We start from the raw sequence: 27,074 nt of genomic DNA on the forward strand, positions 1-27,074 counted from the left end.
AATTGTATGTAAAAGAAAAAGCAAATGTATACAGTAAACAGTTCTTGATAACGCTTGACAACTGTTTTGAGCTGTTTTGGCTGACCTTTCCTCACGACGTTCAGCTTTTCTTTAAAAGTCTGTATTGAAAATTTATTTTTAAGTATATCTGTGACCAAATCCATTTCTTCTCCTCTGTCAGTCATTGTAAAATAAAAATAATAAACTGATTAAAAAACAAACAAAAAAACTATTAAGTCCACACGGATGCATTCGAGTGACGGCTAATATCTGATTGAATAGAAACTCCAACTTAAACAGACTCCTAGAAGCAGCAAGGGTCAGAGAAATGCTACAAAATAAAGTAAACAGACTATTCTATTTAAACCATCTCAATCTAAACCTCCCTCACCTTGTCTCCAAAACATCCTACATGCACTGTCCCTTTAATAAACTCGTTTCTAATCCTGTCCATCGTCGTCACTCCCAATGAAAACCTCAACATCTTCAGCTCTGCTACCTCCAGCTCCACCTCCTGTCTTTTACTCAATGCCACTGTCTCTAATCCATACAACATCGCAGGTCTCACCACAGTCCTATAAACTTTCCCTTTCACTCTCACAGATACTCTTCTATCACAAATCACTCCTGCTATCACTCTTCTCCACCCACTCCACCCTGCCTGCACTCTTTTCTTTACTTCCCTAACACACTCTCCATTACCTGTTGACCCCAGGTACCTAAACTCCTCCACCTTCTCCACCTCTTCTCCCTGCAACTGCACCACTCCACTGCCCTCCCTCTCATTCACACACATGTACTCTGTCTTACTCATACTGACTTTTATTCCCCTTTTCTCTAGCGCGTACTTCCACCTCTCCAGACTCTTCTCAACCTGCTCCCTACTCTCACCACAAATCACAATATAATCCGCAATCTTTATAGTCTAGGAAAACTCCTGCCTGACCTCGTCCGTCAACCTGTCCATCACCACTGCAACTATTTATTTATTAATTTATTGATATAATAATATTTATTTACCTTAGCATATTTTCATGATTCAGTACTGTTTTTTTTGTAATAAAGTTTAGTAGTATTCTACATGGAGTGTTATATTTGTTAGTTTTTTTATCGGTCGACCTCTAGTTCTTAACGTAGCCTAATCATTTGATAGATTCATCCACCAAGCATATGCATAAGTAAGTACATTTTTATGATTTCAATAGCAATGAATTTGAAAAAAATGTCATTATGATATTATAATAATCCATTAGTAGGATATACACTTTATTTCCAAAAGTATTGGGACACCTGACCTTTCCTTCTATATGTGGTTCTTTTCCACACTGTTACCACAAAGTTGGATGCACTCAATTGTTCAGGACGTCTTTAGATGAGCTATAATAACATGTTGCATTCACTTGAACTGGAAACCCAAACCTGTTCCAGCATGGCCATGCCCCTGTGCACAAAGTGAGCTCCTTGAAGATCTGGTTTACATGCTTTGGAGAGGAAGATCTTGAGTGGCCTGATATAGAGCTCTGATCTCATCCCTACTGAACACATTTGGGATGAATTGGAATGCTGACTGCACCCCCAGGCCTCCTCACCTACATCAGTACCTGCCTTTCATAACACCCTTGTGGCTGATAAACACAAAAATCCATAAGCAGTGGAGGGAATTAGAAGAGCAAATTGAGATTAAATGTGGAATGCAATTCTCAAAAATCACATGCCATACTTTCAGGTGACTCAATACTTTTGGAAATATAGTGTATATATATATGAATAACAAAATAAATTGATCCAGCATTAAGAGTGATAATAAATACATTTAAAGCACAATAAAATATCCACAATAATAATCTGGCCCATTTGATTTTATATTCCATATTATATATATTTTTATCCATTAAAGAAGAGAAAAATATTTATGTGGATTTTAGTGGAGTGTCTTTTCCGCTCCAATCCAGCAGGTGTCAGTGTTTGACTCGAGCGTCACTATCTGTAGAAGGAGTGACACGCGGGGGCTTGTGGGTAGGACGTCCAGGTCAGCCATATTGTCTTCTCCAGCCGCCTGAAGGAGAGAGATAGAGCAAGAATGAAAGGGTTTCGGGGAATAAGCCAGCTGTCGGTAAGAATTATTATTATTATATTTTATTATATATATATTTTTGTATGGTTATAGTGTCGATTTGCTGTAAAGGCGTGCAGGTTGAGTTTGTATTCGGCTTCTCCGACAGCACGTACTAACCTCCTCCTGTCTACTATACTAACTAGTATGGAAGAATAGTACGCTTTCAATGGCGCTTTAACGGTCTCACATACTACCTAGTGCGCTAGTATGCGGCTGTACTCTCAGTTTTTGGTGAGAGCTGATAGCAGGATCTCTTGGCCTTGCTGACTTCCAGGGCACTTTCTTTAGTGCAGAAAGTCTCTCAGCTGTATTTCTGGACAGTTCTTCGCCCTTAGCGACCTATAGATCAGTAAATAAATCAATGACATCCTTTGCATTGACTTCTATTGGATCTGAAAAGACTAGTATCAGTGGTTCGTACCTGTATTGGATTATTAGTTTAAAAAGGTTTTGTCTAAGGTGTACATTGGTTGGTTTTGTGTTGTTGGTTTTTCCCCCCACGTGACAACAAGTGTATAAATTAAAACCCCAGTTTGGATTTCAGGGTCATTACGTCCTTTATTACCTGTTTCCTGTACCTGAAATATATTCATCACGTGTTTTTTATTCCATCCTGTACTAGTCTTGTGTTCATCCAATTAAATACACTCACCAACTTTTCATTGCATTGGAAATAATTGGAATATAAACTTTCCATTGCCTTGCTACTTCAGACCCATTAAAAGCTGGTGTTTCTGTCTTTATCTGCTGTTAGTGCTTCTCCAATAGTAGAAATAATATATATACATTTATTATAATCTTGTTTAGGGCTGTAACGATTTCTCAAGTAACACGAGTAAATCGATTACAAAAAGTAATTGAGACAAATGATCTAAACACAGAGCACCGTGTTTCCCACGGACCATTATTACTGACGCACAGCCCACTAAACTCTGGAGCGCTTTTTCCAAAGTTTCCAAGTATTTATTTATTCTATTTGTGTGTTCGCGATAAACACCGATTTAATCCGTGGACAATTTCTAGCAGCTTTTTCCAGAAACAAGAAAACCACATTGTGATACTGTGTGAGATTTAATATTTTTTTGAGATTAAATAAATAATAAACTTTTGAACACAACCGTATTTGATGTAATTTGGCTATTAAATGCACTAAATGGGTTTAGTTTTCACCGATATTCTTGCATGAAGTTTCAGCAATAAAAATGTAGATTTTTCTAAAAAAAAATAAAAACAAAAGACTTGTTCGTTTTAAGACCTTTTTTTTTTTTAGTTTTGCTCTTTTAATAAAGAGAAAGTACGTATCCAATTACTCAATTAATTGAGGTAACAATTGTTAGAATACTGAAATAATCAGTAGCAGCAGCTCTAATCTTGTCTCTTATGTTGACCTTTGCTTAAATCCCCTATGTTAAAGTCCATGTTTGTGGGTCTCCACGTTTAGTTTGTACCTCAAGTTACAGTCAGAACGAATCATTTTCATTGTGTAAATCAGTCACTTCAAAACATCATCGCTTAAACCTCCTGTTCAGACCGCAAATGATTACAACTTACACAATCAAAAACAGCACCAATAAATAATATATTTTGATTATCAAATCATTTCATCTATAGAATCTCATCCTGAGTTAAAGTCTACATCCTTATGGTGCTGTAAATGTTTTAGATGCTGGCATTTCTAGTTCCTATACTATTGGAAAGTTGGGGTCCAACTTCTGTAGTCCTGGTGATAAGATGGTGCTCTGTAGGTGTTGCTTTGTTTGTTTTATGCATATGGATCGCTTACATGCCAGTCCTACCATCTTGTAAGGATCGTAACACCCCCCCCCCCCCCAAATCTCTTATATTAATTTGTCATTTCAAAACAACGTCGCTTTATCGTTTTCTTTTTGATTAGGGTTTTTTTCCTGTGATTTTTGTATAGATGTCATCAGGGTGACAAGTCCTTTAGTTTCTTTAGGCTGATGGAAATGTTTAATGTTTGTTAATGTTTTTAATGTGTTTTCATTCTGAATGTAAAAACTTTTTTGATTGTCTTGTGCTTTGACAAAATATCCTCAGTTCAAAGGTTCATTTTTCATGTCTACTTGTTGGTGTCAATTTACCAAGTAGGCTTTTCTAGAGATCATCTGTATGTCATTTCTTCCACTCTAATTTGCAGAAGAGGCTGTATGCAGCCCAGGCTGCCCGTAAGGTTGAGGTTTCCGAAGCCCTCAAGTTGGTGCCACAGGAGGTGCAGGTCAGTAAGTTTTCACACTCTACATTATTTAAATAGAGAAAGTTCACATAGCCACCTGAAACCATGTGCCCTGAGGGTTTAATGGGTCTTCTACACACTGAACAATGGTGTGATGAAAGGGAGAACCCGATTAAGTGCAGAAACATAACAATTTTTCATTGTTGATTAATCGGTTATCGGCAAGTACGATCCAACCTAGCTATCGGTATCGGTAAACCCCACTCTTGGTCAACCTCTACTCAGAACTCTTAGTATTTAAGTGCCAAAAAATTTACTGGGCACATGTGTGACCGTTCCAGATAAGAGCAAAACCACTTACTGGAGTTTCTCTATCAAAATAAAGAAATACATTATTTTTCCCTTTTTTTTTTAATTCTCTCAATTCTGATTAATGAAATTCTCGTGCCTTTTCATTCTACTTTTCTACTTTTGATTAGAGGGATTCTAGCTCCCCTCCAGTCCCTGTGTAGTCGGACCTCTTTGGGTTTGGGTGCGATAACGTTTTTTTTTTGGGTCTGGCATATAAAATATAAGTACAAATTTCCCACCAATTCTGACATCTTCCAAACACTGTACAGCCTTCGAATTTCCATTCCAGGTTCATCAGTGTGACTCACAGCTGCTCTGGAGTACCTTATTATAACGTAACCGCTCCACCGACTCAATCAGCAGACTGTGGTGGTCCTTTTGGAAACCTTGCACCCAGCAACGTCGATAGAAGGGGAAAAAAAATTAATTCAGTAAATAATATTTGGTGTTAAAATGGCAGATTATAGAATAATAATTTATTTTATAGCCTTGAATACTTACTGGTATAAAAGTACTAAGCCATTTACTCCATACTCATTAATTCCTTTAACCCTGTAGGTAACCAAATTGCCGAGCGGCCTGGTGATTGCTTCCCTGGAGAACTATTCCCCAGCCTCTCGCATCGGTGTCCTCGTAAAAGCCGGCAGTCGATATGAACCCCACGAAAGCCTGGGTGTCACACACTTGCTCCGGCTGGCGAGTGGCCTGGTAGGTTGTGATTTACTCCAGTTAGTGAAGAAAATTTGTGTATGCTTTTATATGTATATTAACAGGTACCTGTTGAAATTTTAGACTACGAAAGGAGCCTCTGCGTTCAAGATCTGCCGTGGCATCGAGGCAGTTGGAGGAAGTCTGGGGTGAGTGTCCTGTTTGTTCTGATTGTGTTTTGTCTACTTATCAATGTATGTTTCAAATGTGTGGTTTTTTTTTTTCTATTTATTTTGATATATGCAGCGTGTCTACAACCAGGGAGACCATGGTCTACACGGTGGACTGTTTGAGAGATCACATGTAAGCACACTTGGTTTAGATGTGTTTTTATTAGATTTTTTGTGTTGTGCGAATATTTATGGTTATGTGTATGTTTGTCTGATTGTAGTGATACAGTCATGGAGTATCTGATCAATGTGACCACTGCACCAGAGTTTCGGGCATGGGAGCTGTCCGATCTCACTCCCAGGGTAAAAGTGGATAATGCCCTCGCCAGCCAGAACCCACAGATTGGTATGTTTTCTGTTGACGTAGTTTATCATTTTATTTTATTTTTTTAACACACATTTAGTCAACCTGGCAAAACTTTAATCGGGATTCAGAAAGAATCCGATCCCAGCCTAAAGGACCTGACAGTAACTGAACAGGGCTGAGATGCCTCGGTCTAAACCAGAAACAAACACAACACAAAAGGATGGAGTAGGAGCTATTACATACACATCAGTTATAGAGCTTGATCAATAGTTGATTTTACCAATAATGATGGCCAGCTTGGATCCAACTTGCACATAAATGATTAATCAACAGATCGTTTTTAAAATGGCTATTGGATTTTAAAAAAAGAAAGAAAAATTCACTCCCTGTAAAATGGTTTTGAACATTTTTACAAATCTAAAAAAAACCTAAATCATGAAAATGTGCTAAAATAAGACACACTGAAGCAAAAATGAACGCTCCAAATCAATAAAACCAGTTGCATCCAAAACGAATAGAAAAAAGAAAAAAAAGACATTTGCACGTAGTGGTGTGATTTGCCTTTAGAGGTCGCTTTCATACTGTGTAAAAACAGTTAAGCTTCTCAGCCGTATCAGCAACCCGGAAAAACTATCGGTACAAGTTTTTGCCGATAGTTCCATCAATCAGCTATCGGTGACGATTAATCTGCAAAACCTATTAATCAGTCGACCTCAAAATCTGTTCGAAGCATTGGGCTCAACTACTGTTGAAGAAATAATACAAAAAGACTAATTGTAATAAAAGATTTGTCGAATGTTTTTTTTTTTTCTGCCCGATGCCGATATTTAGAAAATTAACGATTATGTGTATTTTTTCAGCCATATAGCCGAATACTTTTGTTTATACTACGTGTATATGCACATGCACTATATGAAATCACTGATACCATGGAATTCTGACCATAAATATACCTGATTTGTTGCCTATTTCTTCATAGTCCTGTATGTGTTGGATGTTGCTTTGTTATGGCGCATAGAAGATCGCGTCTGTGCTTCATCAGTGGTCAAGTCCTGGCTCAGGAATTCAGACATTTTTGCTACTGATTTGAAAATGTGGATCCAAACTCCCAGCATTGGCTGGCTGTTGGTTCCATAAGCAAGTCTCCAAAGCCGTTCTGTAATATCCTAGATGTAGAGCTTGTCACTCTGGATAACGTTGAGGTTGCTCTGTTCTCCCAAGGTCTCCTCGAGAATCTGCATGCTGCTGCGTACAAGAACGCTCTTTCTAACTCTCTGTACTGCCCCGAGTACATGGTGGGCAAAATCACCACAGATCAGGTGAGAACCAAACTCATGGTTATTGTGGATGCACTGTAAAGCATTTAAGTAGATTTTTCTGTACATTTTTCTCTCCTCCACAGCTGCACACTTTTGTTCAAAACAATTTCACAAGTGCAAGAATGGCTCTCGTTGGACTCGGTATGTTACATTTTTTTTTTAATTATTATTTTTTTTAGAATTGGTTCTGTGTACTCGTATCCAATTTTAATATAAATAATTCAAATTTTTGTCAGGAAGTTCATTTGCCAGTAACAAGCAGTGCTGAAGTTTAATTAATTATGTCTGAAACCCTGATGTCTGTTGTATAGGTGTGAACCACGCTGTTCTTAAACAAGTAGGAGAGCAGTTCCTGAACATCCGTAGTGGAGCAGGTGCCGTTGGCTCAAAAGCAATGTACCGTGGAGGTAATGCCTCGATTACAACTATACCCTTTGTGAATTAATTCATTCTTAAACAAATTCCTGAATCATCCGAATCATTCATATCAGACATGTCAAACTCAAGCCCCCGGGCTACTTTCGGCCCACAGATCCCTTATATCCAGCTCATGAGTCTGGTTGGTCTGATTCTGATGGGGTAATAAAATTTTTCTCATCTACCGGACAAAGTTTGACTCTGTGGGTGCTGCACACCCCTGGAACAATGCCCCATGTCCACCAGTCTGCTTAAATGCTCTGCATGTTTTGGACATACATATTACAATAATGAACTAACAGCCAAGAAAAGCTGCCAAGCACCTAAGCACATTAAATATTTCTCCAGTAAAAGTGCTCCCTTCAAACATTTACTTGAGTAAAAGTACAAAAGTATTTGCCCTCAAATGTACCTAAGTATCCAAAATATTATGATTTATTAAAGCTATAAATGTTCCTGTCATCACAATTTTTTTTATTTTTGTCACATTTGCTCAATCAACTTTATGTAAAAAGACTTTAAATCTTAGCACATTAGTCTTTTAATAGAATGATAATGAGTTAAACCCTGACTGATTTTAAAACACTATTACAATTATCATGAGCCCCAAACCTTCTTTTAAACTATTTTATAAAAAATAAACATCCACGACTGTCGCCAGTTGGAGTCTGGAGTTTCTTTTATTAATTATTCCTCTCCAAATGTTCTGCTTGCTGTTGAACTGTCGCTAAACTGTACGTTGGTGATCTGTAGAAACCACCAAGCGCCAGTCAAAACATGTTTAAAACATCAACCCAAATTGACCAGTTAAGCTTTAGCCACTCATAAATAAAAAAACATAATGACTGAATTTGCCAAATGTAGTTGAGTAAAATGTAAGATATTCTACCCAAATGGAAATACTTCAGTCGAATATAAATACACAAAGAAGCTACTGTAATTTCCGGACTATTAAGCGCACCCAAATATAAGCCACACCCACTGAATTTTACAAAGATTTTTATTTTGAACATAAATAAGCCGTCTACAGTGAATCTAATGAACTTTACACAGACTTTAATGAAAGACAGTGTCTGTTACATGGCTTGTATCTAAACAGTAGCCTACCAAGAAAGTCATTGTTCACGGTCTTCCTCCTTCCTTTCACAACAATCTCTCGGGAGTTTTTCTTTTGACATCGTCGTGCGTTTAAAAATCACCACCGGTGAAGCTTTTCTCCCGATGCCGTGCAGCTCAGAACACAGGTGAAGTGGGTTTTTTCATGCCCGGTTGTTTCCAGCGTGACAAATGATTTCCTGTTGACAGTCCGAGGGAGCGGCAGGTCAAACGTCAGAGGAACCTCATCCATATTTATGATGTGGTGCGGCCCGATTCAGTGGGAGCACACCCTAATTGATATAAAGAGTTTCATTGGTTCACCTGAACCCGTTCAGCAAATTCATTGGTCTAATGTTTTGGGGCTCAGTTTTTTGGCTTGAAGTTTGTGAAACCAGGAAAAACCCAGGAAAAATCCATAAATTAGCCGCTTCGTTGTTTAAGCCGCGGGGTTCAAAGAGTGGGGAAAAAAGTAGCGGCGTATAGTCCGGAAAATACGGTACTTAAGTTCAGTGATGAATTACATTGACTTTTTATTTTTTTATGTCCACCACTTCTTATATAGCTTTTAAATGGTCACTTGGGTGGAAGAATTGCTTTTGAATTGTTTTATTTTTTATTTATTAATTAATTTTTTTATATAAACTTTTGGATTCCACATTGCCCTAATGTCCTATGCCAGTTGTATGTTAAGTAATAGAAAGTTCTGTAATAAACCTAATGTTTAAAATTAAATAATGTTTATGAAAGAGCCTTCTAAACTGTACAGCTAACTGTACAGCTAATAAATGTCAAAAACGATTTGAATAAGCGCTAAAGTTTTTACATTTTAGGAGGAAATTGGGTGTTTGTATAGTGTTTGAGTTGTCTTCAGTCTTATGTGATGTACTTGTCCAAGGACCAAAGTGAAGCAATATCAAATGATTTATTTCATGTTTGTTTGTGTAGGTGAGCTGCGGGCTCAGACAGGAGACAGCCTGGTGCATTCGGCCGTGGTGAGCGAGAGCGCGGCGGCCAGCTCTGCTGAGGCTGTAGCTTTCAGCGTCCTGCAGCATGTTCTAGGAGCCGGACCGCACATCAAGAGAGGCTCCAACATCACCAGCAAACTGAGCCAGGCCATCTCCAAGGCTACGGCTCAGCCCTTTGACGTAAGTAAAGTCGCACATCGGAACGAGCACCTTAAATAAGTAGCAATAATGAGACTGTGAGCGAGTTTGTGGATCAGGTGACCTACACTTGATTGAGCTTAAATGTTTTTTTCACACCAGTGGCAGTCAAGAGAAACTTATACAAGACTAGCAAGCAAACACTACTAGCAAAACTACACCCAGGTCTCTCTTATTTGTATTTTGTTTTTGTATTACTTCTGCCTGCTTTTACACTTTTTTTGAGATGTAGTTCACTTCATGCTTTTTTGAGAGTGGTAGGTGACGACGTATTTGACGTTCTATGTAGTACAGTTGCACATGATTCGGGACGCGGGTTTATTTTTGTTTAATGTGCACGTTCAAAGTTGGATTTAGTTTTTCTTGATTTCTCCCTAAAGCAGTGTCACTTTATCTAATAACCATATTGTTGTGGGTGGCTTTAAGGGATTAAATGTTTTACCAAATGTAGCTGATACACTGACATGGGTATCGGTAAGCACTCTAGTAACATTTCATGTTAAATAGAACTGAACAAAATTAAAAGAAACAGTACTGAATCATAAACATGTGCTAAATGAAATAAAAATTTGTTAATTAATGGATATTGAGAAAAATGTAAGGCATGCATTCACAGTGAAACAAAAAGTAACACTACAAATAAATAAAAACAGTTACATCCGAAATTAATTAGACACATCAAAAATAAACAGCATGTGGCATCAGTGATTTGCCACTAGAGGCTGCTCTAGTACTGTATATCACAACCCGGAAAAACTATCAGTATAGATTTTTGCTGATAGCCAATAGTTCCAGCAATCGACTTTCTTTGATAAGACCCGGCTGGCTGTCACTGTGACTCGTTTTAAAATATGTCTTCTTTTGTGTACACGGTCCATTTATGCCATTAATAATCCATAACTCTTTCATACTTAATTATTATTTTTTTTTCTCCCTTCTATTTTAGTAAAATGTAAGTTTCAAAGCAAGTCAGTCTTGTTAAAGAGGTTATGGTGCGTCTGTATTCTAATCTCCGAGCTGTTTTTAGCTGACATTTTTAAATCTTATGTTAAGACGATGTTATTTTGATCTGTGTTCATATCCGGGTTGTTAATAATCATTTGTATATCTTTTGTCATCTCGTGTTTTAGTATTCATTTTCTTTCCTTACTGTGTGCTTGTTTTTTGTAATTAATGCAAATGAAAACACCTGTAGTTTCAGGTGTAGCAGCTTTGACACTCTATCACAATATGATTATTATTTCTTACCCACAGGCCTCTGCGTTTAATGCCAGTTACTCTGATTCTGGGCTGTTTGGCGTGTACACCATCTCCCAGGCTGATTCTACTAGAGACGTGAGTGAAATAGATACCTGATGTTGACTGCCTAGTTCTAAAATTCTATCTGATGGAGCCTGACAGATGCAGTTCTCGTATTCGTCTGTTTTGTCAGGTGATCAAAGCGGCCGTCGGACAAGTCAGCGTTATCGCACAAGGAAATCTGGCTGCAGAGGATCTGAGCAGAGCCAAGTGAGCGTCCAAGAAAAATATCAGCTTCTCTTGATGGATTCTCTCGCTGGATTAGGATTTCAAATCTTTGAAATGTCTGTGTTTTGTGTCCAGGACTCAATTGAAGGCTGAGTACCTTATGTCCACTGAGACCCCAGAAGGCCTGTGGGAAGCTATTGGGACACAGGCACTGACCGAGGGCACTTATCATACTCCTGAGGCGATTAGCCAAAAAATCGATGCTGTGTCTTCGAGTGACGTTGTCAATGTAAGGCACAGGAAAGATTTCGGTGTTATTGCAATGCATTAACAGTCATTTCATTTTCTTAGCGCTTTTTCTTTTGCTAGTAAAAAAAAAAAGACTTAAACAAATGTGTTTGTCTTCAGGCGGCGAAGAAGTTCGTGTCTGGGAAGAAGTCGATGGCTTCCAGCGGACATCTGATTAACACACCTTTTGTGGATGAAATCTGAACATCTTTCAGTGTTCCAATGATTGTCACCTCTTCTTAAATCCTAAAAAAAATATCACAAAAAAAAAAGACCACGGTTCCAGCCCACTTTGGTGTCTCACACAAAGTGGTAATGCTGCCATGTCTAGTCGGTGTTGAGAGGAGAAAAAAAGATGACCCTCCATGAGCTTGTCCATTTGAAATGTATAGCACTATGTAAACTAATAAATAAAGAGTATTGGGGAAACGTGGGATGTGTCTGGTGGTATTTATTAAGTCTGGGAATAACGTGTGGATACTATTGTTGCCTTCTCATATTTTCAGGTTTGGTCCTCAACCCTGGTTAATGTCCGTGTAGAGTTTCTTGTGTTCTTCAGCATGATTCTGTTTTTATGTTCTTTTTTTAAAAAACATGCCCTCAGAAAACCCCTAGACTTTTATGGTGTTTGAGAAACAATGCCTATTCATTTAGTTTCGTAACAAAGTTAGTTTCGTTCTGCTTTCAGTTACTGCTCATCTTTGGAGAACATGCTAACTCATTATTTACATGTAGGTTATATGGTGAAAGAACTACATGGCTACATTCCATATTTCAACAGAGTAAACAGTCGGCTGCTGTGTTCTCCATCGTTGAACCACTGAGCCTGGTCACTGCACCTAAATCCTATTCAACTGCTCTTGGGTAAACTGGATCGAAGGTCAGATAGAAATCTCCATCTAGTAAAGAACACCTTTGGCAAGCCTTACAAGAGGCGTGGCAAAGTATTTCAGCTGAATGGATAATTTGTTTCTCCAATCAGATGCTAAGAGTGAATTCATTTTAAGGGAGGGTTTCTCTGGTTAAAATTAAGTGTAGCGTCTGTACATTTATATTTTTGTTTGGTCAGCATTTTCATTGCATTAAATGACCTAGTTGTTAGGTTTAAAACAAAATGCATGCGTTCCTCAGAAACCATGGAAGGTGTTGTTTGAATCATTCTATAGTCAGTTACAGTATAATCTAAAACTTTTCTATTTCTTAAAATGATCCAGTGCAAAAGTAAATGGTTGTATCAGGAATAATATGAATAATATCTAGAATATGGAAACAAGGTCCTGGTTTACCTTTCATTGAAACTCTAATGCATGAGAATAGGTTCATCACAAAACATTCTGCTTTTAACACAAATACGGGAAATCTTTTCAATTCTCGTATTCTACATCCATAAACACGTGTGATGTTTTTTCTTGTGTTGCCTTCAACGTCTTAAACTTAAAAAGTTTTATTCCTAAAGGCATAAGAATAACCATTCAAGAATCTCAGAATAACCTTCTCCTTCTCAGGCCTGAACATCTCTCAAAACACCAATATTCAAGTTAGTAGTAAACAATAATGTCTGAATAGCGATAAGAAATATAAAAAATATACATAAAAATAAATAAAAACTCAGCATTGCATTACAAACTAAAATTGTACAAATCACATTTGCAATTTAATGCTTCCAATATATATATATATATATATATATATATATATATATATATATATATATATATATATATAGTAGACTTGTTTAATTTGCTTGCACATTTCTTAAATGCCATAATCTTATAACCTTCCAATTCTGCACATTTCCTCTTCAATCCCACAGCCTTAGAACCATCTATTTGTACTTCTCAATGAAGTCCACACATCTCTGCAGTGTTATAGCCTTTATATTTATTCACAGTACATATGCTTACATATATATCACATGCTGTAAATATGCTACATATTTATCTGCACTATTTGCATAATTGCTACTTTTTGCACATCTGTTAGATGCCACACTGCATTTCGTTGCTGTGTACCTGTACAATGCAATGACAATAAATATCTGTCTGTCTGTCTGTCTGTCTGTCTGTCTGATAAATATACATATAATCCAAATGTTAGATGGAGACATGTGTGAATGTCAGGGAGGTGCAGTGGAGTGTGGAGGTTGTATCTAATTGGTTAAGAAATTAAACTTTGCATCCAATGGTTGTGAGTTCAAATCCCAACAGGCTGCTACTTCTGGGCCTTTGAGCAGGACCCTTAACCCCATAGCTGCTCAGTTGTATGAATGAGATAAATGTAAGTGGATAAGGACGTCTGCCAAATGCTGTAAATGTAAATGAGTAGAGAAAGTGAAGGTGGATGAGGTAAGATTTTTGGGGTCAACTGTGCAAAGTAATGGAGGGTGAAGAAAGTGTGTAAAAAGTGTGATGGCTGGAGTGATTTGTGATAGAAGGTAGAGTAAAAGGGAAAGTTTATAGGACTGTGGTGAGACCTGCGAAGTTGTATGGTTTGGAGACAGTGAGTAGGAGACAGGAGGTGGAGTTGGAGGTAGCAGAGCTAAAGATGTTGAGGTTTTTGTTCGGGATTGAATGAGGATTGTGCAGGTTAGATGTTTTGGAGATTAGGTGAGAAATGCTGATCGAGATGGTTTTGGTCGTGTGAGGTAGGTCGGTAGAAGAATGCTGAGGATGGAGATGTGGGGCAGGTGGAAAAGAGGAAGGCCATGGAGGAGGTTTAGGGATGTGTTGAGGAAAGGCAGGTGGTTGGATTAAAAGGGACATGGGGGTATAGAACTTAAAGGAGGAGATCGAAATATTAAATTAACTTCTTTCAATATTATTTTTTTACAAACTTCATTTTTAAATATTGTTTATTATCCACAGTTACTGTATATCTAACAGGCGTCACTAGTGACGCTGATTTACCCAAACCCCTCCCCCTTTTAAACAGACCACACCCCTTTTTCTGAAATCCCGTTGTTTCTTTTCTCGGGGAGTCTCCTGGTCTCGTGAGAAGTGGCTCCCCCAGTGCGCACGCGACGGTTTAAGAGCCGCGCGCGCGTCTTCTATGTGGAAATGCTTTGCACAACAAAGAAAAACCGGACAATCCGCTGAGAAGGAAAAAAGAAGGGCTAAGACTTTTTGCACTCGGTTTGGTTCTATACGAGGATATTCAGTGTGCGCCAGGGCGTTATTCATCCTTATTCCGCTTCCAGATCGTCCATAATGATGCCTTACGAAAAGGCACGAGCGCCGCGCGGTCCTCTGTAGGCAGGCGGGCATTGCGCGCGCGCGAGTGCGTTGCTGCTTCTTAACGCCTTTATAACCCGAGTTTCAGTTCTGATGGCAGTCGCTTGCAACTCATGAGAAAGTTGCAATCACGGCATTTTTTTCCCCCTAAGATCTGAGATCTAGGATCTTGAGAAGATCCCCGACTGACTCCTCTGAGCCACCCCTTCTGCCTTTTTTTTTGAAATTATGGGAAATGGATAAACTCACCATTATTTCAGGATGCCTTTTTCTGGCCGCCGATATTTTTGCAATTGCAAGCGTCGTGAACCCGGACTGGATCAACACCGGAGAGGAAGAAGGTGAGATCTGTAATATGGTAATAAACTCATCAGCATCTATTACCTTCACCTTGAGGTATCTATCCATCCATCCATCCATCCAGCTTGAACTTCCACTACATCCTCCAGCATCCTTAAACACAAATAGCACGTTGTCAAAGGTACAGTAATGTAATGCATCTGCATATTATATATATATATATATATATATATATATATATATATATATATATATATATATATATATATATATATATATATATATATATATATATATATAATATAATATAATATAATATAATATAATATAATAGAGACTAGATCATCACTGGATCTCCTGGGACCTCCTAATAATAATTTTTGTGCATCCTGGTGTAAAAATAAATGGACAAAAATTGCATCATGGTAGCACGAATAGTTCTGATTTGGTCCAAATACCAACAGCAAACCTCACGAGAAGCAGAGATGATACCTTTTTTCAGACAAGGTACAATCACACACTCTGTTGTGACACTGTAACACAAGGTAAACGCACTTGTGGTATCTGTGCTCTTCAAACATCTCTCAGATGTTTAAAAAAAAAACGAATCTAAGGTGAATCTTTATTCTGTAAGAACCCTTGTAGGGTCTATAAAAGTTCATTAAAGGTGCATGAGAATCTACTTTATGCACAAGGTGATGTAGTTATGATGTAGTTGCTCCAGCTACAAGGAAAGTTCAGCTCGGCCCCTGTATGAGTGAATACAAAATATATTTCATGTAATTATACACATTATTTCAGGAGAGAAAAAAACATAACCCGAGTGCCAGACCTCCATACACAATACAATAGCGATATTATAAATACATCCCATGTGTGTCCCTTCCAGGCTTCTCTAGTTTCCTCCTGCCTCACAACAACACAACATCATGTACTCTAAAAGTGTGTGTGAGAGATCCTGTAATGGATTGCAGTCTCGTGTGTGTGTGTGTGTGTGTGTGTGTGTGTGTGTGTGTGTGTGTGTGTGTGTGTGGTCCGTTACTTGCTTACACACGGTGTTCTCGTGATTTAGTTTCACTGTATCCCTGACTAGAATAAAGCACTTCTTGAAAGACGAATCCAGAATAATAGACTTCTCATACGTTCTGAAGGAGAACCGGGGTGATATTTAAAGACATGGCAGTTCTTAGCCTTTGGTCTCCATGTGGTTTTAGCCGTGTTTCCCTTCTACACTGAAGCATAAAATAGCACATGACAAAAGTTTGGACTGAAATCCAAGGGTTAGCCAGATCGGGTCAGCAGTGATGTTGGGCCCTGAATTTACATCAGGTTTTCAGATTAGGTTTGTCCCTCATAAAGCATCAGCTCCTGCGATATAAAACTCGATGGACAGCTTTTCGACTGGAGATTTACCTCAGAAATATTAGTGCTGACCTCACAGGATGTGACTGATGTCACCAGCATCTCGCTCGTCCATTTGTGAAAATGGTGAAGGATGACTCATGACTAGTAGTAATGGATTCACCATTGAACTTTCCAAATCCTGTGAACAGGATCATCTTGAGACGTTAGAAAAAGTTATGAGGGCGAGAGGTTTGTTTACTGACATGCAGATGTGAGGTGAGCAGATAGATATGGAAAAAAATGGGCTTTTGATTAACGTGAACTCGTGGCTCTGCACGGAGATGCAGCCTGGGATTCGTTTCAGCCGGGTGTGGAAATGAACGAAATAAAATCCCGCCATGATCCGTAGAATTATATCGAGCAGTGTGGATGCGCTCATGCGTTCGAGGCGTGCTTTATTAGAAGCGTCGAGGGCACAATTTTTCTTTTATTCCTTTATAGCAGAGGTGTAAAAAATCTGTACCTGGAAATCATACTCAAGTAAAGAAACCTTACTGCAAAACTACTCACAAGTTAAATCACTGATTCCAATATGACTTTAGAGTTTAGAGACGTACCAGCACCATTTGGATCCCACTTCATGAGGAGTTTGGACCTCTTTGAGTGTTTAAAGGCTCTGGCATGGAAAAGCTGGTGTTGGATCTGTGATGATCTCAGATGTTGAGCTATTATATGAGTTGCTCAGTAGCTCCTAGTTCCATCATCTTAAATTACAGTATAAGACTGTATAATGGACATTACTCATAATCTTACATTCCAGTGCTCATGATAGTTCTCACTCTCCAGTGTTCTGTATTGTTTAATGATTTATAATCACACTCTTGATATCACCCAAATGAGTCTGGTTCCTCTCAAGGTTTCTTCCTCATAACATCTAAGGGAGTTTTTCCTTGCCACAGTCGCCATTGCTGCTCATCAGGGGTAAATACGCATCGTTCACCTTAACTGTTAAATTCTACAAAGCTGCTTTGAGACAATGTGAAAAGCTCTATAGAAATAAACATGACTTGACTTGAGCAAAAGGTTAACGTAGGCTCATAGATGCACTGGTCCTCAACAGCAAGACGCGTTAGTGAAAAGCCAAAAAACAGCTCATTCGTGAGGTTTCAGTACCTCAAATACGAATCAAATTGTACACCTCAACACTGCATGAACCATTCACACAACAACATCTTCACCATGCCAGAATGAAACAAAGCTCAAAAAAAAAAAAAAAAGGAGTAAAGCAATCTTCCTAAAAAGGGATCAATTAACAAATTACAAAGTCACAAAGTAGAATAACTAATAGTATCTAATGAACAAATACAATTAAATCAAATACTTGTAGATAAAGTAAAACCGAATACTCAGAGCTGACTGTGATTTGATGCACCTCACGTAGCTTTGAAGCTTTTTTTGGAACGAGGCCAGCAGTGCTAAAAAGTCACTCACAGGCAGCAGATACAAGTAGGGAAGTGTTCAGCCTTAGGCCAGGTCCACACTAATACATTTCAGTTTAAAACGCATATTTTTCTCTCCGTTTTGGCCTTCCGTCCACACCAAGATTGCGTTATCAGTGAATGAATATTTTTCGAAACCAATGAAGCATTTTTAGTCACGTGACCGTCCCTTTCCTCAACGTTTCAGTGTACAGTGGGTACGGAAAGTATTCAGACCCCCTTAAATTTTTCACTCTTTTTTATTTTGCAGCCATTTGCTAAAATCATTTAAGTTCATTTCTTTTCCTCATGAATGTACACACAGCACCCTATATTGACAGAAAAACACAGAATTGTTGACACTGTTGCAGATTTATTAAAAAAGAAAAACTGAAATATCACATGGTCCTAAGTATTCAGACCCTTTGCTCAGTATTTAGTAGAAGCCCCCTTTTGATCTAATACAGCCATGAGTCTTTTTGGGAAGGCTGCAACAAGTTTTTCACACCTGGATTCAGGGATCCTCTGCCATTCCTCCTTGCAGATCCTCTCCAGTTCTGTCAAGTTGGACGGTAAACGTTGGTGGACAGCTATTTTTAGGTCTCTCCAGAGATGCTCAATTGGGTTTAAGTCAGGGCTCTGGCTGGGCCATTCAAGAACAGTCACGGAGTTGTTGTGAAGCCACTCCATCGTTATTTTAGCTGCGTGCTTAGGGTCATTGTCTTGTTGGAAGGTAAACCTTCAGCCCAGTCTGAGGTCCAAAGCACTCTGGAGAAGGTTTTCGTCCAGGATATCCCTGTGCTTGGCCGCATTCATCTTTCCCTTGATTGCAACCAGTCGTCCTGTCCCTGCAGCTGAAAAACACCCCCACAGCATGATGCTGCCACCACCATGCTTCATTGTTGAGACTATACTGGACAGGTGATGAGCAGTGCCTGGTTTTCTCCACACATACCGCTTAGAATTAAGGCCAAAAAGTTCTATCTTGGTCTCATCAGACCAGAGAATCTTATTTCTCACCATCTTGGAGAACTCCATGCGGGTTTTCATGTGTCCTGCACTGAGGAAAGGCTTCCGTCGGGCCACTCTGCTATAAAGCCCCACTGGTGAAGGGCTGCAGTGATGGTTGACTTTCTACAACTTTCTCCCATCTCCCGACTGCATCTCTGGAGCTCAGCCACAGTGATCTTTGGGTTCTTCTTTACCTCTCTCACCAAGGCTCTTCTCCCCCGATAGCTCAGTTTGGCCGGACGGCCAGCTCTAGGAATGGTTCTGGTCGTCCCAAACATCTTCCATTTGAGGATTATGGAGGCCACTGTGCTCTTAGGAACCTTAAGTGCAGCAAAAAAAATTTTGGAACCTTGGCCAGATCTGTGCCTTGCCACAATTCTGTCTCTGAGCTCTTCAGGCAGTTCCTTTGACCTTAATGATTCTCATTTGCTCTGACATGCATTGTGATCTGTAAGGTCTTATATAAACAGGTGTGTGGCTTTCCCAATCAAGTCCAATCAGTATAATCAAAAATTTCTGGACTCAAATGAAGGTGTAGAACCATCTCAAGGATGATCAGAAGAAATGGAGAGCACCTGAGTTAAATATTTGAGTGTCACAGCAAAGGGTCTGAATACTTAGGACCATGTGATATTTCAGTTTTTCTTTTTTAATAAATCTGCAAAAAGGTCAACAATTCTGTGTTTTTCTGTCAGTATGGGGTGCTATGTGTACATTCATGAGGAAAAGAAATGAACTTAAATGATTTTAGCAAATGGCTGCAATATAACAAAAAGTGAAAAATTTAAGGGGGTCTGAATACTTTCCGTACCCACTGTAGATAACCAACGTAGATGACGTCATATCAACGATTAAAAGACCTTATTGTCTTTTCACCGAAAACGATTCGTACATGATAGTAAAAGGGAAAGTGACGTTGTATCTGAAAAAAACAGGTCTATCGTCCTATTTCTCGTTCTGCAGTAACCTTCCAATACTTCCAGTTCATCAGCGGTCACCTCTATATGCCTGAGATGTACTAGTTCAGGGTAACTTCCCCACTGGGGAAGAACTGAACTAGGGTAACTAGCTTTCATCTTGACTCCAATTGGTAAATTAATGTTTCTCTCCATTGCAGCATTCACACTTTCGATCATGAGCGTCAGTTGCAGTCTGCATCTTCTTACCCCTTGAGTTACATAGGTTTCCTTACGGTTCTTTGGTTCTTTCCCAATGAATATACAGTGAGGAAAATAAGTATTTGAACACCCTGCTATTTAGCAAGGTCTTCCACTTAGAAATCATGGAGGGGTCTGAAATTGTTATCGTAGGTGCATGTCCACTGTGAGAGACATAATTTAAAAAAAAAATTCCAGAAATCACAATGTATGATTTTTAAACTATTTATTTGTATGATACAGCTGCAAATAAGTATTTGAACACCTGTCTATCAGCTAGAATTCTAAACCTCAAAGACCTGTTAGTCTGTCTTTAAAATGTTCACCTCCACTACATTTATTATCCTAAATTAGATGCACCTGTTTGAGGTCGTTAGCTGCATAAAGACACCTGTACACCCCATACAATCAGTAAGAATCCAACTACTAACATGGCCAAGACCAAAGAGCTGTCCAAAGACACTAGAGACAAAACTGTACACCTCCACAAGGCTGGAAAGGGCTACGGGGAAATTGCCAAGCAGCTTGGTGAAAAAAGGTCCACTGTTGGAGCAATCATTAGAAAATGGAAGAAGCTAAACATGACTGTCAATCTCCCTCGGACTGGGGCTCCATGCAAGATCTCACCTCGTGGGGTCTCAATGATCCTAAGGAAGGTGAGAAATCAGCCCAGAACTACACGGGAGGAGCTGGTCAATGACCTGATAAGAGCTGGGACCACCGTTTCCAAGGTTACTGTTGGTAATACACTAAGACGTCATGGTTTAAAATCATGCATGGCACGGAAGGTTCCCCTGCTTAAACCAGCACATGTCCAGGCACTTCTTAAGTTTGCCAATGACCATTTGGATGATCCAGAGGAGTCATGGGAGAAAGTCATGTGGTCAGATGAGACCAAAATAGAACTTTTGGTTCATAATTCCACTACACGTGTTTGGAGGAAGAAGAATGATGAGTACCATCCCAAGAACATCATCCCTACTGTGAAGCATGAGGGTGGTAGCATCATGCTTTGGGGGTGTTTTTCTGCACATGGGACAGGGCGACTGCACTGTATTAAGGAGAGGATGACCGGGGCCATGTATTGCGATATTTTGGGGAACAACCACCTTCCCTCAGTTAGAGCATTGAAGATGGGTCGAGGCTGGGTCTTCCAACATGACAATGACCTGAAGCACACAGCCAGGATATCCAAAGGAGTGGTTCTGTAAGAAGCATATCAAGGTTCTGCCGTGGCCTAGCCAGTCTCCAGACCTAAACCCATTAAAGAATCTTTGGAGGGAGCTCAAACTCTGTGTTTCTCAGCGACAGGCCAGAACCCTGACTGATCTAGAAAAGATCTGTGTGGATGAGTGGGCCAAAATCCCTCCTGCAGTGTGTGCAAACCTGGTGAAAAACTACAGGAAACGTTTGACCTCTGTAATTGCAAACAAAGGCTACTGTACCACATATTAACAATGACTCTCTCAGGTGTTCAAATACTTATTTGCAGCTGTATCATACAAATAAATAGTTAAAAAATCATACATTGTGATTTCTGGATTTTTTTTTTTAGATTATGTCTCTCACAGTGGACATGCACCTACGATGACAATTTCAGACCCCTCCTTGATTTCTAAGTGGAAGAACTTGCAAAATAGCAGGGTGTTCAAATACTTATTTTTCTCACTGTATATTTATATTTGTGACTTACCATCGTAAGTAGAGGAATAACTGTATATGCACTATAATACCTGTTCTACTGTATAAACCTTCTTCTGAAAAGGCACTGAGGTTAGGCACTGATGTTGATCGAGGAAGTTCAGTATTCCAGTTCATCCTATAGGTTTTCAATGGACTGAGGTGAGAACATTCACTCTAATCTCACCGGAACAGGTCTGCACATGGTGCATCACCATAACGTGAAAACAGCGTGAGCTCTTCAGGAAAGACGAGATGAAAGAGCATCGATCGAAGTGCCAATGCAGAAATAGACAAGACTGTATATTTTAGCATTGCTCTTCCACAAATTCCCAACCGGTCAAACACTGAAAGTGTAGCATAACCACAGACTGAGCTGCATAGGCTTCGTTCAGACCTCTGTTCTGGGTGAACCAATCACAGGTGGACAAACAAGATGCAAGCTATTCATACCTCACATTAAAAATACGTCATTTGCTTTTCCAGTGGGGAAGGTTTTTATAAGTGAACCCTTTGTATCATTTTATTTTTAAGGCAAACATTTTTTAGTGAATCCCATTTTTATGTGAATGTACAAGCAGTTTCGAATTCTTTGCTCATGAAATCTGTTAAAGGAAATTATAAATGAATGGCAGATGAGATGTCAAGAAGCAGCGAAAAACAGCTGCTTTCATTCCTGCTGGTTTCGCCACAAGAATGCAACGGGTGTGCAATAGAAGTTCAGTAGAGAGTTATTATCAGAAGATTACGTCGTTTTAAGGCTAGGGCAAAGGCACAGCAGTTAAATTGGTCCTTCGCAGCTGTCTGCGACGTATCGAGACGCGTTTGCATTCACGCTACAAAAACAGTGCGTCCCATACCAAATTTGGTTTGTTTAAAGATTTACATTTGACCACGTTCACCCATGTACTTACAATCTGATTATCCAGGATTCAGGTTTATCCTGAGTGTGAACATGGCCTTAGTTTCAGTAATGCATCCTATATAATTGTGCCTGTTTAATTATGTGGCATCAATTTAGGTTAAAACATATGGGTTTAATTGTCACGTCAACAAAATTCTGAACTGGAATATATTTTGGTTAAAAAAAAGTTCTTGGTGCTCTATTAAGCTACACATTTGTATTAGTTTGGGCAGGTGGAAAGATTAATTGTCAGTAACACTTGCGGGACATGATGCACGGCCAGATTATTCTGTCAGTGAATGCAGGTGACCAGGTGAGTGAGGACCCAAATGCAGGGTGCGAGCAGGAGTTGGGCGAAAACAAGCTTAAATAGGGAAACAACCTAAACAATGGGGCGAGGCAAAAACACAATCCAAAATCAGTCCAGGGTCAGAAACACAGGCAAACAGGGCGATGCAGGGAGAACCAAAACCAAATGCAAAAACAGTCCAAAAAAATCCAAAAGCCAGCAAACAGAACAATATAGGCAGGGCAGAAACACAAACCAAAAACAGTCCAGAGGTCAAAACAAAAACAGAGCAGAACAGGGGTCAGGAGCAGGAGCCAGAGCAGGAGCCGGTGCAGGAACAGGTACAGGAGCAGGAGCAGGAGCAGGAACAGGAATTGGTACAGGAGCAGGAGCCAGAGCAGGAACAGAAACAGGTACAGGAGCCAGAGCAGGAACAGAAACAGGTACAGGAGCAGGAGCCAGAGCAGGAACAGAAACAGGTACAGGAGCAAAAGCAGAAACAGGTACAGGAGCAGGAGCCAGAGCAGGAACAGGTACAGGAACAGGAGCCAGAGCAGGAACAGGTACAGGAACAGGAGCCAGAGCAGGAACAGAAACAGGTACAGGAGCCAGAGCAGGAACAGGAGCCAGAGCAGGTGCAGGAGCCAGAGCAGGAACAAGTACAGGAACAGGAGCCAGAGCAGGAACAGGAACTGGTACAGGAGCAGGAGCCAGAGCAGGAACAGAAACAAGTACAGAAGCAGGAACAGGTACATGTACAGGAACAGGAGCCAGAGCAGGAACAGGAGAAGGAGCAGGCAGGGTGGCAAGAATAATTCTCAGGGACTTGGGAAGCCGGTGAGATAATCTGACCCCGAGCTAAAGTCTTTGGTGTCCTTAAATACTGGGAACATTAATAGCTATTAGAAAAGATTTAAAAAAAAAACCAGACAAATTTTATTAGCCTTCTGGTTTGGGCCACATCCACATGAGGTTTAAATCCAGAGAAATCCTAATATGAACATTCTGGGCAGTAAATAGATATGGATCGTGCCACTGTGCTAGACATAATGCACTGCAGCTCTGCTGTAATATCTCTCTGTGGATCGAATGCTCATACTGAATGTGTTTTGTTTTTTTTCCATCATATCACGCTATTGTAAAGAACATCACAGTAATAAAACTTATATAAATAAAAACTTTGTATGTCTCTCAGAAACCATCAATCTGTTTATATGCAACAAACTGGGTAATAGGGGAAAAAATAAGAAAAGGACAGAGAATGAGTGGACGAAAGTTCTGTAGACAGATGATTTGGACATTTTTGGCTCTAACAGAAGAACTTATGTAAGACGGAGAATGAGAGAGAGGATGTTGCCAGACTGCCTCGGACTCACAGTCAAACATGGAGGTGGAAACTTGATGGTTTGAGGATGTTTTCAAGCGAAGAAAGTTTGGAGAATTATTCTGGGTGAAAGGAACCAACATGGCTACCATTCCATAGTTCTACTCACACAATGCAATTTCATTTGTACTGGACTAACTTCTCCATGCAACAAGACAATAACCCGAAGTTTCTGTCCAAGCTCTGTAAGAGGCTGCTGGAGTGTTCTCTATAGTGGAACCGCATCTAAATCCTATTGAACTGTTTTGGGATGGACTGGATCATTAGGTCAGAAAGAAATCTCCAACTAGTGAAAAAGACCTTTGGATAGTTTGTTGCATGTAAACAAAAGGAACATGCGTGTGTTTCTGAAAAACCATAAATGAGGGTATTTCCAGATTTCTGACAGACTTTGTATACTTATGTCTTGAACATACAGTCAGTTTAGTCAACACTCCTATTGAAGCAATTAACATTAAATAGGTTTTGTGACTGAAGATCCTGTCCCAATAATAAACCCTCATCTAACTGAGCCAGGACAGTATATTTATATACATTATATATATATATATATATATATATATATATATATATATATATATATATATATATATATATATATATATATAAATTGCATGATCCTGGTTTCTTAATTCATGTCTGTAGATTTTTTTTCTTTCATTTTTCTTTAATCTGTTCATAAATATAGATTTCTTATTCCACTTCACTGAATGTGTAGGAAATGAAGAGGATGTTCCATACACACAACTAATAAAGACATTCTCCCTCTGGTAAAGTTTTCATTATGACAGTATCACATTACTAAGCCTTCGCAGTACAGAACTCTTGAGTCACCACAGGGTTTTTAGGGGAGAAATGTGATTTTCTGTGTTGTTTATTAAGAGCCAATTTACTGACAGGATTATATATGGATAGTGTTTTTTTTCTTAACCGCCAGCAAAGGTTTTTACACAAAATCTTATGGAAGGAATGTTTGAGAAGCTAGCATTTTTTTTTTCAGTCTCAAGTGCAGTAAAGTATTGCAACTAATCAGGTCATGGGTTGGTGAGGAAATCAGAGATTAATGGCATTGTACTACTGCTGATATGACAATTTCGGCACACAAGTGCAATATATGGACACAGTATGGGCTGTTATAATGACCTCCACTCTTCTGGGAAGATGTTCCACAAGATTTTTTGGAGATTTGTGCTCATTCAGCCACAAGGGTGTTGGAAAAGTCAGGTACTGATGTAGGTGAGGGTAAAGAGACCTGGAGTGCAGTCAGCATTCACATTCATCCCAAAGGCGTTCAATAGGGTTGAGGTTAGAGCTTTAAAGCAGGGCACTCAAGACATAAAGCATATCTCCATGAAGCTGGCTTTGTGCACAGGGGCATTGTCGTACGAATTTCATTGTAACACATCCAAAGACACATAAAATTGTGTACCATTGAGGTAATAATTTGGAAAAAAAGCACATATTGCTGGACTAGTCAAGTGTCTACATCAGGTATTATCCTGTTCTCCTAATTCTGGTAAATTCTTTATTGTATAACCAGTGTTTCAATTCTAAATCTTTAGGCTGGTTATTAAACCGATACCAGCTAAGACTATTAATAGTGCGATTATGATCGTATTGTGGGGGGATTATTTTGAAGGAAGCTAAAAGATGCTCTGGCTAGCACTTTCAGTCCATTAAAAAGGTTTTCGCAAACATTATGCCACATTTAAACTCCAGGGCCGGAGAAGTAGTTCGGATTCAGTTTTCCCTCCGATGAGCTGTACCCCTTAAAGTCACCCATGTGGTGCCTTGCATATTCTGGCCACTTTGCCCTATACAGGGGATTTATTAATCAATGTTGATTCTCCTGCGCGCTTCAGGCGAAGTGAGTCATACAACATCCTGAGTAGAATAAATGGGAGGGGGGAAAAAATGAAATAAAAACACCCACACGCATAAATGAAGCTCGTTGATAATGTATAATAGTGTTTCCAGCAGGTGAATCATGAGCCACGGGAAGTTACGCACCGCATGAATTATAAAAAGACAACTCTAAAGCATAATTGTGTGTGTGTGTGTGTGTGTGTGTGTGTGTGTGTGTGTGTGTGTGTGTGTGTGTGTGACTGTTTCTCAATCCAGGGGCCCTCACCATGGGTTTGGTTCGGCAGTGCCAGACGATTCACGGGCGGAACAGGATATGTTCACCCCCGAGCCTCTCCCCGGAATGGCTCGCCACTCTCTTCTTTTTAATCATGGGCATCATTTCGCTCTCGGTCACATGCGTCCTGTTGGTGCTGTCACACTGGCATCAGGAGATGGTGAAGTACGCCCGCTGGATCGCTTTCACAGGAAGTAAGTAGATCTTTCAGGAAACTGTGATTGAACGATTCAGGGTACATCTCTGTTTTAAGACCCTTCTCCTTTCTGTTTCAGTGGTCCTCTTCTGTCTGGCAGCTCTCATATTTCCGACTGGATTTTACATCAGTGAAGTTGGTGGACAGCCGTATAAGTTACCCAACAGCACCGTTGTGGGATCTTCATACGTACTTTTTGTCTTATCGATATTTTTCACAATCGTCGGACTCCTGTTTGCTGGGAAAGTCTGCCTGCCCGGCTGACGAAAAGCTGCCTCATTAAAAATATTTGTTGCCCTACAGCTTTGCATAAAGCACCGAAAGACTGAAGGTTTTTTTTTTATGCACTACATCCAGACTTGT

At 39.5% G+C, this 27,074-nt stretch overlaps 3 protein-coding genes across 6 annotated transcripts in view; all 3 read left to right on the top strand.

Annotated features, from left to right (window-relative positions):
- Positions 1-1,955: 1,955 nt before the first annotated feature.
- Positions 1,956-12,031, top strand: uqcrc2b (ubiquinol-cytochrome c reductase core protein 2b). The gene is made up of 14 exons (XM_083556986.1): positions 1,956-2,113; positions 4,275-4,352; positions 5,220-5,369; positions 5,454-5,518; positions 5,616-5,672; positions 5,761-5,885; positions 7,068-7,165; positions 7,249-7,306; positions 7,477-7,572; positions 9,626-9,825; positions 11,098-11,178; positions 11,276-11,352; positions 11,446-11,599; positions 11,719-12,031. Exons 1-14 carry the CDS (start codon positions 2,081-2,083, stop codon positions 11,800-11,802), a joined length of 1,356 nt encoding a protein of 451 aa, XP_083413112.1. The 5' UTR covers positions 1,956-2,080; the 3' UTR covers positions 11,803-12,031.
- A 2,068-nt stretch (positions 12,032-14,099) lies between these two features.
- LOC310735119 (uncharacterized protein C16orf52 homolog A-like) overlaps positions 14,100-27,074 on the top strand; it is a 14,591-nt gene continuing 1,616 nt past the window's right edge. The window contains exons 1-3 of the mRNA XM_083557693.1: positions 14,100-15,169; positions 26,497-26,709; positions 26,791-27,074. The exon at positions 26,791-27,074 is cut by the window's right edge and continues 1,616 nt beyond it. Coding sequence (XP_083413819.1) covers positions 15,064-15,169; positions 26,497-26,709; positions 26,791-26,975 — 504 coding nt within the window. The 5' untranslated portion in view covers positions 14,100-15,063 and the 3' untranslated portion in view covers positions 26,976-27,074. The remainder of the gene's footprint in view (positions 15,170-26,496; positions 26,710-26,790) is intronic.
- Positions 22,922-24,074, top strand: LOC310734279 (uncharacterized protein). Of its 4 annotated transcripts, none has more exons than XM_083556111.1 (2): positions 22,922-23,626; positions 23,741-24,074. In XM_083556111.1, the coding sequence occupies exons 1-2, from the start codon at positions 23,156-23,158 to the stop codon at positions 23,804-23,806; spliced, it is 537 nt and encodes a 178-aa protein (XP_083412237.1). In that variant the 5' UTR covers positions 22,922-23,155; the 3' UTR covers positions 23,807-24,074. The 4 variants fall into 4 exon arrangements, with proteins under 4 accessions (XP_083412237.1, XP_083412235.1, XP_083412236.1 ...); XM_083556109.1 differs by having other exon boundaries at positions 22,922-23,554; positions 23,633-24,074; XM_083556110.1 differs by having other exon boundaries at positions 22,922-23,554; positions 23,663-24,074.

This window comes from Silurus aristotelis, assembly GCF_946808225.1.
Source record: "Silurus aristotelis genome assembly, chromosome: 12".
NCBI classification, from domain to species: Eukaryota; Metazoa; Chordata; class Actinopteri; order Siluriformes; family Siluridae; genus Silurus; species Silurus aristotelis.